Source organism: Penaeus japonicus, unplaced genomic scaffold, assembly GCF_977035675.1.
Source record: "Penaeus japonicus unplaced genomic scaffold, GWHDUDI00000001_assembly GWHDUDI00000031, whole genome shotgun sequence".
NCBI lineage: Eukaryota > Metazoa > Arthropoda > Malacostraca > Decapoda > Penaeidae > Penaeus > Penaeus japonicus.
In genome coordinates, this window is record NW_028234433.1 from 30,039,823 (window position 1) to 30,052,322 (window position 12,500).

Below are 12,500 nucleotides of genomic sequence, written 5' to 3' on the forward strand. Positions count from 1 at the left end.
GCATTGTGGGATTACCAGAGGCGTCATGATTATTTTCCTGCTCGAAGACTCGTACTGCGCCAATCCAAGATCTTCTTGGCTTTATATACCAAGAGCAGAAGGTCAGTCGGAATCCGTAGCGTAGCGGTCGCCTCATCTCTCGTTGGGCGTCCAAGTCCTGCCTCATCCCGCTTGGCTGACCTTTGCAACATATCCGGTGCCACCCACACATACACGCACACATATATGGGGACATACATGCACGCACACATAAATGGGGACACACATGCACGCACACATAAATGGGGACACACATGCACGCACACATAAATGGGGACACACATACATGCATACATAAATGGGGACATACATGCACGCACACATATATGGACACACGCATGCACGCACGCATATATGGACACACATATGCACGCACACACTCGAGTGTATTTGTGAGCCCGTGTTTTTGTTTAAGCGTGATAATTTTAGAACAACTCATGATGTAGCGAGAAAAAGAGAATATAATCTTACATGAAAAAAAAACAATGAAAAATAATGACGTTCAATTCTTGAATGTACATTTTCATAGCTTGTATGATTTAAAAAAAGAGAAAAATACTTATTTCTTATATTACAAATGACAAATGGTTGAGCAAAGACATTATAATAATAACATATAAACAAATTAGTGAATTGATAAGTGTTTAGGAATATAGTAGATATATCCACATGTGAATGTTTTCATAGATATGAAGATAATACAAAGAAAGAAAGAAAGAGAAGGGGGGGGGGGGCATATGCAGTATCATGTGAACAAAGAAAAAAGATGAATATAAAAATAACAATAACAATAAACCATTAGGCAGTTTGTAATTCCTCCTTATTGTTTCTACATTTCCTTTTGGATGCAGATGTAGATGTGTAGATTGTATGTAAGTATGCAGCCTCTCCTCACACATAAAAATATACTCGTATTGCATCACGGATTCGAAAAAAAATGTATATACTTTGTTCTGCCTCGTAGATATGATGGAAACTGTCGAATGACTTAAAATTATAAGATTTTCCTTTTTTTTTTTTTTTTTTTTTTTTAATAATGGAAACTGCCGAGTGATTTATAGGCATTTTGTTTCTTCGTAGTTCCTTCAGAGCCACGTCATCCGGAAAGCTTCCGGCTATCATGAACATTGTATCAGTTCAGGACCCGTTTAAAGACTACATTGTGCGTCACTCTTAATCACTCAATCTTTCTTTCTGTCTGTTTTATTTCCTGTCACTCTTTCTCACTGTAAATTTCCTCTTCCTCTCTCTCTCATTCTATCTCTCTCTATTTATCTATCCCCCCTCTCTTTCTCTCTCTCTCCATCCACCCATCTCACTTTCTTTCCATCTCACTCCCTCTCTCTAACACCCTCTGTCTCTGTCTTCTCTTTCCTTCCCTCTCTTCTCTCTCTATTTATCTACTCCCCCCCCTCTCTCTCTCTCCATCCATCTCACTTTCTTTCCATCTCCCTCCCTCTCTCTAACACCCCTGTCTTTGTCTTCTCTTTCCTTCCCTCTCTTCTCTCTCTATTTATCTACTCCCCCCCCCCTCTCTCTCTCTCTCCATTCATCTCACTTTCTTTCCATCTCACTTTCTTTCCATCTCACTCCCTCTCTCTAACACCCTGTCTTTGCCTTCTCTTTCCTTCCCTCTCTATTTATCTATTCCCACCCTCTCTCTCTCTCTCTCTCTCCATCCATCTCACTTTCTTTCCATCTCACTCCCTCTCTCTAACACCCTCTGTCTTTGTCTTCTCTTTCCTTCCCTCTCTTCTCTCTCTATTTATCTATCCCCCCCCCTCTCTCTCTCTCCATCCATCTCACTTTCTTTCCATCTCACTCCCTCTCTCTAACACCCTGTCTTTGTCTTCTCTTTCCTTCCCTCTCTTCTCTCTCTATTTATCTATCCCCACCCTTCTCTCTCTTTCTCTCTCTCTCTCCATCTCACTTTCTTTCCATCTCACTCCCTCTCTCTAACACCCTCTGTCTTTGTCTTCTCTTTCCTTCCCTCTCTTCTCTCTCTATTTATCTATCCCCACCCTTCTCTCTCTCTCTCTCTCTCTCTCTCTCTCTCCATCCATCTCACTTTCTTTCCATCTCACTCCCTCTCTCTAACACCCTCTGTCTTTGTCTCCTTCCCTCTCTTCTCTCTCTATTTATCTATCCCCCCCACCCCCTCTCTCTCTCCTTCCATCTCACTTTCTTTCCATCTCACTCCCTCTCTCTAACACCCTCTGTCTTTGTCTTCTCTTTCCTTCCCTCTCTTGTTCCGGTGATTGCTGGGAAAGCAAATCGCCTCGAGTGTGCCACTGACCTCCGATCTAAAAGAAGAAAAGAAAGAAAACAATATCATATCCTTTTAAAGGACTTTGGGCAATTTGCAACAAACATCCAACTCAAAATATCGGCTATTAAATGTAGGATTTTTTTTCACTTTAGTCTTATCAGGAATTAATGAAAACTCGTTGACAATGCGGTCTGGAGGACGAATGCTGCTTTGTTCTGCTCGTAAGGCACCGGCGAGGTGACACACACACACACACATATATATGTATACACACACACACACACACACACACATATATATGTATATATATAATATATATACATATGCATATACATATTTACATCTAAACATACATATTTATGTACATATATATACATATATATATACACACACATCTGCGTGTGTGTATATACGTATGTATGGGTGTGTGTGTCTAGGTGCGGATGATGAAATAAGTTATTTATATATTCTCACATTTCAGGCAGTAATATTAACTACCTCCATAACTATAGTTTCAAGTCAAACTCGACACACACACAAAAAAAAAATAATAATAAAAAAATAAATAGATAAATAAATCAAATGATTTTTACCGGCATCTATCATGGGGTAAAGATGCTGACTCACTCTCCACGCGGAAAAAAAAAAATTGTACCTTTGTTACCAGTTGCTCCTCGATAAGAAATCAAATTGCTGATATAAGCTTGTACCTAATCAGTCCAAGACGAAATCTGGTTGTCATAACGTAGACTTGTGCAGAATCTGCTGCTTGCCTCTTTTACTGAGTGGAAGACCTGGTTCTTCGAGGTTTGGGTTTCGTGAGTGTCAGCATCCTGAGGAGATGATCCTGGAATTTCACCTGGGATCGTGAGACTTCTTCTTGATGAGGGCATTGTACCCTCTCATTTTATTCTTTTCCCTTTCCTTTTTTCTCTTTTTATTCTATTTTCCTTTTCTCTGTCTTCTCCTAACCCCCTTACTCTTCCTCTCTCTTTCTCTGACCTGCTCCTCCCCCCTTTCTCTTATAATTCCTAACCAGACACGCAACTGTCATTGGTGTTTATTTTTCAATAGCAGATACATTATCACTGTCTGACAGTAATGGTAAACGCTTGTTTAATTTTCAATTTAGCGCTAGCTGTGTGTGCGAAGCTCATCGTTTTTTTAACAGAGGGTAACCAAAAAACAAGAATACTACTGTAATTTTATTTCAATTTTGATCAATGTTTCCATTGCTATATACATTATGTCAGTACGGTCTAGTAGTAATGCCTCGATGGGGGCGCCGCAGCTGCTGCCTGCCTCTGGTACGTGTTGAAGAACGCCTGCTTGGCGGCTGCCACTTCGGCAGTGTCAGCCACCTGGGGAGCGGATCCCGGGAGTCCAGCTGGGACGGTGGCTGCCACGGGGCCAGTCCACTTGGGCTGGACTGGAGCGGCATGGTGGAAGGTCTGGTGGGGAACAGCTGGGGCGTGATGATAGGTAGGGGTATAGGAGTGGGCGGTAGGTGCAGCACCAACTGTGGCCCTGACCTGTGCGTTGTAGGCGTTGAGGAAGGCGTTGCGGGCGGCAGACACTTCTTGGGTGTCGGACACAGGGGTGATGGTGCCGTCGACTCCCGCGGGGACAGTGGCAGCTACTGGTCCAGTCCACTTGGGCTGGACAGGGGCGGCGTGGTGGTAGAGGGCCTGCTGAGGGGCGGCGTGGTGGTAGAGGGCCTGCTGAGGGGCGGCGTGGTGGTAGAGGGCCTGCTGAGGGGCGGCAGCAGCCTGAGCAGCACGGAAGGCTTGGAAGAAGCGTGCTCTCTCAGCCTGCACTTCGGGGGCGTATCCCGTGAAGGGGCCAGCCGAAGCCACTCCCAGCACTGCCAAGAAAATCTGCAGAAGAAATATTTCTCTTAAGTGCACTGCTATTCTGGTTCATACAATGCGATTTAACGCGATTTAATAGAAAGGAAGAATTATAAAAATATTTATGTTTACTCTACACTACTCTTTTCACCATAAACCAAACTTAATTTCAGTAAATCATCACAGCCACTGTCTGAGCTCGCTTCTGAAGTGAACTTTGCATTGTGGGATTACCAGAGGCGTCATGATTATTTTCCTGATCGAAGACTCGTACTGCGCCAATCCAAGATCTTCTTGGCTTTATATACCAAGAGCAGAAGGTCAGTCGGAATCCGTAGCGTAGCGGTCGCCTCATCTCTCGTTGGGTGTCCAAGTCCTGCCTCATCCCGCTTGGCTGACCTTTGCAACATATCCGGTGCCACCCACACATACACGCACACATAAATGGGGACACACATGCACGCACACATAAATGGGGACACACATGCACGCACACATAAATGGGGACACACATGCACGCACACATAAATGGGGACACACATGCACGCACACATAAATGGGGACACACATGTACGCACACACATATGGACACATATGCACGCACACACTCGAGTGTGTGCGTGTTTTTGTTTAAGCGAGATCATTTTAGAACAACTCACGATGTATAGCGACAAAAAGAGAATATAATTTTACATTTAAAAATAATGAAAAATAATGACCAATAATTCTTGAATGCACATTTGCATAGCTTGTATAACTTAAAAAAGAAAAGAAAAAACTACTTATTTTTAAAATTACAAATGACAAATGGTTGAGCAAAGACATTATAAATAGGTTCATAGTAAAATAGAAACAAATTAGTGAATCTAAAAGTGTTTAGGAATATAATAGATATATCCACATGTGAATGTTTTCATAGATATGAAGATAATACAAAGAAAGAAAGAAAGAGAGGGGGGGGGAGGGGACATATGCAGTATCATGTGAACAAAGAAAAAAATGAACATAAAAATAACAATAACAATAAACCATTAGGCGGTTTGTAATTCCTCCTTATTGTTTCTACATTTCCTTTTGGATGTAGATGTAGATGCGTAGATTGTATGTAAGTATGCAGCCTCTCCTTACACATAAAAATATACTCGTATCACATCACGTATTCGAAAAATGATGTATACACTTTGTCTGCCTCGAAGATATATCCATCATGTAGAGTGATGGAAACTGTAGAATGACTTAAAACATAAGATTATATTTTGTTAATGATGGAAACTGCAGAGTGACTTATAGACATTTTGTTTCTTCGTAGTTACACTTCCTTCAGAGCCACGTCATCCGGAAAGCTTCCGGCTATCATGAACATTGTATCAGTTCAGGACCTGTTTAGAGACTGAATCTCTCTCTCTTTCTTTGTGCGTCACTCTCAATCACTCAATCTTTCTTTCTGTCTGTTTTATTTCCTGTCACTCTTTCTCACTGTAAATTTCCTCTTCCTCTCTCTCTCATTCTATCTCTCTCTTTTTATCTATCCCCCCTCTCTCTTTCTCTCTCTCCATCCATCCATCTCACTTTCTTTCCATCTCACTCCCTCTCTCTAACACCCTCTGTCTTTGTCTTCTCTTTCCTTCCTTCTCTTCTCTCTCTATTTATCTATCCCCATTCTCTCTCTCTCTCTCTCTCTCTCCATTCATCTCACTTCCTTTTCATCTCGCTCCCTCTCTCTAACACCCTCTGTCTCTGTCTTCTCTTTCCTTCCCTCTCTTCTCTCTCTATTTATCTATCCCTATTCTCTCTCTCTCTCTCTCCATCCAACTCACTTTCTTTCCATCTCACTCCCTCTCTCTAACATTCTATGTATTGTCTTCTCTTTCCTTCCCTCTCTTCTCTATTTATCTATCCCCACCCTTCTCTCTCTCTCTCTCTCTCCATCCATCTCACTTTCTTTCCATCTCACTCCCTCTTTCTAACACCCTCTGTCTTTGTCTTCTCTTTCCTTCCCTCTCTTCTCTCTCTATTTATCTATCCCCACCCTTCTCTCTCTCTCTCTCCATCCATCTCACTTTCTTTCCATCTCACTCCCTCTCTCTAACACCCTCTGTCTTTGTCTTCTCTTTTCTTCCCTCTCTATCTATTTATCCCCACCCTCTCTCTCTTCATCTCTCTCCATCCATCCATCTCACTTTCTTTCCATCTCACTCCCTCTCTCTAACACCCTCTGTCTCTGTCTTCTCTTTTCTTCCCTCTCTTCTCTCTCTATTTATCTATCCCCATCCTCTCTCTCTTCATCTCTCTCTCCATCCATCTCACTTTATTTCCATCTCGCTCCCTCTCTTGTTCCGGTGATTGCTGGGAAAGCAAATCGCCTCGAGTGTGCCACTGACCTCCGATCTAAAAGAAGAAAAGAAAGAAAACAATATCATATCCTTTTAAAGGACTTTGGGCAATTTGCAACAAACATCCAACTCAAAATATCGGCCATTAAATGTAGGATTTTTTTCACCTTAATCTTATCAGGAATTAATGGAAACTCGTTGACAATGCGGTCTGGAGGACGAATGCTGCTTTGTTCTGCTCGTAAGGCACCGGCGAGGTGACACACACACACACACACACACACACACACACACACACACATATATATATATATATATATATATATATATATATATATATATATATACATACATATACATATACATATACATATGTATATATTTATATATAAACAAACATATATATATATATATACATATATATGTATATATATATACATATATATGTATATATATATACATATATATGTATATATATATATATATATATATATATATATATATATATATGTATATTTATGTATATATACGTACACATACACATCTGCGCGTGTGTGTGTGTGTATGTATGGGTGTGTGTCTGGGTTCGGATAATGAAATAAGTTATTTATATATTCTCACATTTCAGGCAGAAATATTAACTACCTCCATAACTATAGTTTCAAGTCAAACTTGACAAAAAAAAAAAAAAAAAAAAAAAAAAAATCAAATGATTTTCCCTGCATCTATCATGGGGTAAAGATACTGTTCTGTACCTTTGTTACCAGTTGCTCCTCGATAAGAAAGGCAGTCAAATATCAATTGCTGATACAATCTTGTACCTAATCAGTTCCAAACGGAATCTGATTGTCATAACGTAGTCTTGTGCAGAATCTGCTGCTTGCCTCTTTTACTGAGTGGAAGACCTGGTTCTTCGAGGTTCGGGTTTCGTGAGTGTCAGCATCCTGAGGAGATGATCCTGGAATTTCACCTGGGATCGTGAGACTTCTTGCTGAGGGCATTGTACCCTCTCATTTTATTGTTTTCCCTTTCCTTTTTTCTCTTTGTATTTCTTTTTTCCTTTTCTCTGTCTTCTCCTAACCCCCTACTCGTCCTCTCTCTTTCTCTAACCTGCCCCTCTTCTCCCTCTCTCTTATAATTCCTAACCAGACACGCAATTGCCATTGATGTATATTTTTCTATAGTATATACGTTATCACTGTCTGACAGTAAAGGTAAACGCTTGTTTAATTTTCAATTTAGCGCTAGCTGTGTGTGCGAAGCTCATCGTTTTTTTTTAACATAGGGAAACCAAAAACCAAGAATACTACTGTAATTTTATTTCCATTTTGATCAATGTTTCTATTACTATATACATTATGTCAGTACGGTCTAGTAGTAATGCCTCGATGGGGGCGCCGCAGCTGCTGCCTGCCTCTGGTACGTGTTGAAGAACGCCTGCTTGGCGGCTGCCACTTCGGCAGTGTCAGCCACCTGGGGAGCGGATCCCGGGAGTCCAGCTGGGACGGTGGCTGCCACGGGGCCAGTCCACTTGGGCTGGACTGGAGCGGCATGGTGGAAGGTATGCTGGGGAACAGCTGGGACATGATGGTGGGTAGGGGTGTAGGAGTGGGGGGTAGGTGCAGCACCAACTGTGGCCCTGACCTGTGCGTTGTAGGCGTTGAGGAAGGCGTTGCGGGCGGCAGACACTTCTTGGGTGTCGGACACAGGGGTGATGGTGCCGTCGACTCCCGCGGGGACAGTGGCAGCTACTGGTCCAGTCCACTTGGGCTGGACAGGGGCGGCGTGGTGGTAGAGGGCCTGCTGAGGGGCGGCATGGTGGTAGAGGGCCTGCTGAGGGGCGGCAGCAGCCTGAGCAGCACGGAAGGCTTGGAAGAAGCGTGCTCTCTCAGCCTGCACTTCGGGGGCGTATCCCGTGAAGGGGCCAGCCGAAGCCACTCCCAGCACTGCCAAGAAAATCTGCAGAAGAAATATTTCTCTTTAGTGTACTGCTATTATGCTTCATACAATGCGATTTAATGGAAAGGAATAAATGGAAAACATTTTATGTTTACTGTACACTACTATTTTCACCATAAAACAAACTTAATTTCAGTAAATCATCACGGCCACTGTCTCGACTCGCTTCTGAAGTGAACAAGTGCAATGTGGGATTACCAGAGGCGTCATGATTATTTTCCTGCTCGAAGACTCGTACTGCGCCAATCCAAGATCTTCTTGGCTTTATATACCAAGAGCAGAAGGTCAGTCGGAATCCGTAGCGTAGCGGTCGCCTCATCTCTCGTTGGGCGTCCAAGTCCTGCCTCATCCCGCTTGGCTGACCTTTGCACCATTTCCGCCGCTTCATTCATTCAGATCTACTATGCGAAAATACATTCATGTATACATATCTATCTATCTATATATATATGTATATATATGTGTGTGTATATATACATATATATATATATATATATATATATATATATATATATATATGTACATATATGTAATATAGATAGATATATATAAAGGAATATATATATATATATATATATATATATATATATATATATGTATGTATGTATGTAAATTTTTATTAATATGTATAGCTATATGAATATATATTTTTTCTTCTTTAATTACTTATCTATAATTATATGTGGATGAGTCTGAGTGTGTGTATGTATGTATGCGTTTACTATAGATTCACTCAATGAACATTTTTACTAACTCAGCTTATAAATTGATCACCATCGCTTCTTTAGAAATTTGAAACTGATCAGGTGAGTACATATATAGATCTATTTCCCTCCCTCTTTCTCTTTTCTCTCTCTCATCTAAAAATACTCGTCTTACAAGTGTCAATCTAGCAAGTTTAGTGCACTGTGTATCTGCTCTTAGATGCAAACCTTCCTTAGAAATAGTATAGCGGTTTGATAGTAAAGTTTTTTCTTTATCTCACTCCTGTCAAAGGACACTTAATGAGTCATGCATATATTCACGAGCGTGTCTCCGCCCGTTTTGGAAACTGCAAGAAGTCTTTAGATTTGATCATGCAAGCACTGTTGAATTATAATTTCTTCTCTCTCTTTCCGTCTCGTTCTGTTTGTGCCCCCCCCCCCTCTCTTACTACCTCTCTCTTTCTCTTGGAACAAAACTGATATTCATTACTGTGCATGACATATCTTAATACATATAAGAGTTACTTCTCCCCCCCCCCTCAAAAGAAAAAAGACTGTGCACGATTCGAACTTTGACCTACAATGCTGATTCATCTTGGCCCGTTTAACGTATAGATAGTTCAAAATCGTTCTATAGACACTCAAGGCGTGACATCGATTTTCTAGCTGTGTATCTGATGCCTCATCATCTTCATTGGGAAATTAATAACGTGAATTAATTAAACATTAGAGCTGATCCATATCTGAAATACACCTCAGTGCATGAGAGGTTATACGCAATTCAAGTACATCCATACCTCTACCTTAAACAGCAGTTTTGGCCTACTTTTTAAAACATTCGTATCAGTCTCATTCAAAATGTGTAAACTGCTGAGAAGAGGTATATATATATACATATATGCACACAGTAGTCCTCATGTACAGATCTGGTAACTCTAGGCACTAAAAGTATTTGAGGAAGGAATATTTTGCAGTAAAGCTTAAGATATAGTGCTTCTTTGTCTTTTTTGTATTGTGAGTTTTAGATGATATCAATTCTATATAAAGAGAGAGGCAGAGAACTGTAGATTATCAAAGCCCTATAATTTGAGGATAGAGTGATCCCAAGTGTTTGTTGTTTTGATATTGTAGTTGATTTTACTTATTTTTAATGCAGCGGAAGAAAATCAGGAAAATGCATGAATAATGATATGAATGACTTTCTAATTCAATTGATATTTTTGTTATTATATACATCTTGTCAGTACGGTCTAGTAGTAATGCCTCGATGGGGGCGCCGCAGCTGCTGCCTGCCTGTTGTACGTGTTGAAGAACGCCTGCTTGGCGGCTGCCACTTCGGCAGTGTCAGCCACCTGGGGAGCGGATCCCGGGAGTCCAGCTGGGACGGTGGCTGCCACGGGGCCAGTCCACTTGGGCTGGACTGGAGCAGCATGGTGGAAGGTCTGGTGGGGAACAGCTGGGGCGTGATGGTAGGTAGGGGTGTAGGAGGGAACGGCGGGCGCAGCACCAACTGTGGCCCTGACCTGTGCGTTGTAGGCGTTGAGGAAGGCGTTGCGGGCGGCAGACACTTCGGGGGTGTCAGCCACCTGGGGAGCGGATCCCGGGAGTCCAGCTGGGACGGTGGCTGCCACGGGGCCAGTCCACTTGGGCTGGAGTGGAGCGGCATGGTGGAAGGTATGCTGGGAAACAGCTGGTGCATGATGGTAGGTAGGGGTGTAGGAGTGGGCGGTAGGTGCAGCACCAACTGTGGCCCTGACCTGTGCGTTGTAGGCGTTGAGGAAGGCGTTGCGGGCGGCAGCCACTTCTTGGGTATCGGACACAGGGGTGATGGTGCCGTCGACTCCCGCGGGGACAGTGGCAGCTACTGGTCCAGTCCACTTGGGCTGGACAGGGGCGTAGAATGTCTGCTGAGGGGCGGCATGGTGGTAGAGGGCCTGCTGAGGGGCGGCAGCAGCCTGAGCAGCACGGAAGGCTTGGAAGAAGCGTGCTCTCTCAGCCTGCACTTCGGGGGCGTATCCCGTGAAGGGGCCAGCCGAAGCCACTCCCAGCACTGCCAAGAAAATCTGCAGAAAAATTATTTATCTTTAGTGCACTGATGTTTTGGTTCATACAGTGCGATTTCATGGAAAATAATAAATGGAAGAGAATATCTATGTTTGCTGTACACTACTATTTTCACCATTAACCAAACTTAATTTCAGTAAATCATCACTGTCTGAACTTGCTTCTGAAGTGAACATTGCATTGTGGGATTACCAGAGGCGTCATGATTATTTTCCTGATCGAAGACTCGTACTGCGCCAATCCAAGATCTTCTTGGCTTTATATACCAAGAGCAGAAGGTCAGTCGGAATCCGTAGCGTAGCGGTGGCGTCATCTCTCGTTGGTGTCCAAGTCCTGCCTCATCCCGCTTGGCTGACCTTTGCAGCATATCCGCCGCTTCATTCATTCAGTTCTACCATAGGAAAATGCATTCATACATGAATATATATATATGTATATATATGTATATATATGTATATATATGTATATATATGTATATATATGTATATATATATGTATATATATGTATATATATGTATATATATACATATATAGATATATATGTACATACTGTATATATACTATAGATAGATAGATATAAAGGAATAGATATATATGTACATACTGTATATATACTATAGATAGATAGATATAAAGGAATATATATATATAACTATATGTATATTTGTATTAATATGTATATCTATATGAATATATATATTTTTTCTTCTTTAATTATATATCTATGAATATATGTGGGTGAGTCTGAGTGTGTGTGTATGTGTGTTTGTGTTTAATCTAGATTCACTCAATGAACATTTTTACCAACTCAGCTTATAAATTGATCACTATCGCTTCTTTAGAAATTTGAAACTGAACAGGTGAGTACATAAACAGATCTCTCTCTCTCTCTCTCCCTCTCTCTTCTTTTCTCTTTTCTCTCTCTCATCTAAAAAGACTCGTCTTACAAGTGTCAATCTAGTGAGTTTAATGCACGGTGTATCTGCTCTTAGATGCAAACCTTCTTTAGAAGTAGCATAGCGGTGCGTGATTTGATAGTAAAGTTTTTTTTTTTCTCACTCCTGTCAAAGGACACTAAATGAGTCATGCTTATATTCACGAGCGTGTCGCCACCTGTTTTGGAAATTGGAAGAGGTCTTGAGACTTGATCATGGAGGCACTGTTGAGTTATATTTTCTTGTCTCTCTCTCCGTCTCTTTCTGTTTGTGCCCCCCCCCCCTCTCTTACTCCCTCTCTCTTTCTCTTGAAACAAAACTGATATTCATTACTGTGCATGACATAT

At 41.7% G+C, this 12,500-nt stretch overlaps 4 protein-coding genes across 7 annotated transcripts in view; all 4 read right to left on the reverse strand.

Annotated features, from left to right (window-relative positions):
* The window catches only part of LOC122250475 (cuticle protein CP1499-like), an 855-nt gene extending 808 nt beyond the window's left edge, over window positions 1-47 (reverse strand). For both annotated transcript variants that reach the window (XM_086556125.1, XM_086556124.1), the window contains exon 1: window positions 16-47. In XM_086556125.1, the coding sequence (XP_086412251.1) occupies window positions 16-27 (12 nt within the window). In that variant the 5' untranslated portion in view covers window positions 28-47. The remainder of the gene's footprint in view (window positions 1-15) is intronic.
* A 3,451-nt stretch (window positions 48-3,498) lies between these two features.
* LOC147468100 (cuticle protein CP1499-like) lies at window positions 3,499-4,457 on the reverse strand. Of its 2 annotated transcripts, XM_086556127.1 has the most exons (3): window positions 4,393-4,457; window positions 4,057-4,185; window positions 3,499-3,996 (listed from the first exon to the last, which is right to left on the reverse strand). In XM_086556127.1, the coding sequence occupies exons 1-3, from the start codon at window positions 4,402-4,404 to the stop codon at window positions 3,568-3,570; spliced, it is 570 nt and encodes a 189-aa protein (XP_086412253.1). In that variant the 5' UTR covers window positions 4,405-4,457; the 3' UTR covers window positions 3,499-3,567. The 2 variants fall into 2 exon arrangements, with proteins under 2 accessions (XP_086412253.1, XP_086412252.1); XM_086556126.1 differs by having other exon boundaries at window positions 3,499-4,185.
* Window positions 4,458-7,807: 3,350 nt separating this feature from the next.
* LOC147468101 (cuticle protein CP1499-like) lies at window positions 7,808-8,680 on the reverse strand. 2 transcript variants are annotated; one of them, XM_086556129.1, is made up of 3 exons: window positions 8,649-8,680; window positions 8,322-8,450; window positions 7,808-8,291 (listed from the first exon to the last, which is right to left on the reverse strand). In XM_086556129.1, exons 1-3 carry the CDS (start codon window positions 8,658-8,660, stop codon window positions 7,863-7,865), a joined length of 570 nt encoding a protein of 189 aa, XP_086412255.1. In that variant the 5' UTR covers window positions 8,661-8,680; the 3' UTR covers window positions 7,808-7,862. The 2 variants fall into 2 exon arrangements, with proteins under 2 accessions (XP_086412255.1, XP_086412254.1); XM_086556128.1 differs by having other exon boundaries at window positions 7,808-8,450.
* Window positions 8,681-10,337: 1,657 nt separating this feature from the next.
* On the reverse strand, window positions 10,338-11,450 carry LOC147468102 (cuticle protein CP1876-like). The gene is made up of 2 exons (XM_086556130.1): window positions 11,411-11,450; window positions 10,338-11,217 (listed from the first exon to the last, which is right to left on the reverse strand). The coding sequence occupies exons 1-2, from the start codon at window positions 11,420-11,422 to the stop codon at window positions 10,405-10,407; spliced, it is 825 nt and encodes a 274-aa protein (XP_086412256.1). The 5' UTR covers window positions 11,423-11,450; the 3' UTR covers window positions 10,338-10,404.
* Window positions 11,451-12,500: the final 1,050 nt, after the last annotated feature.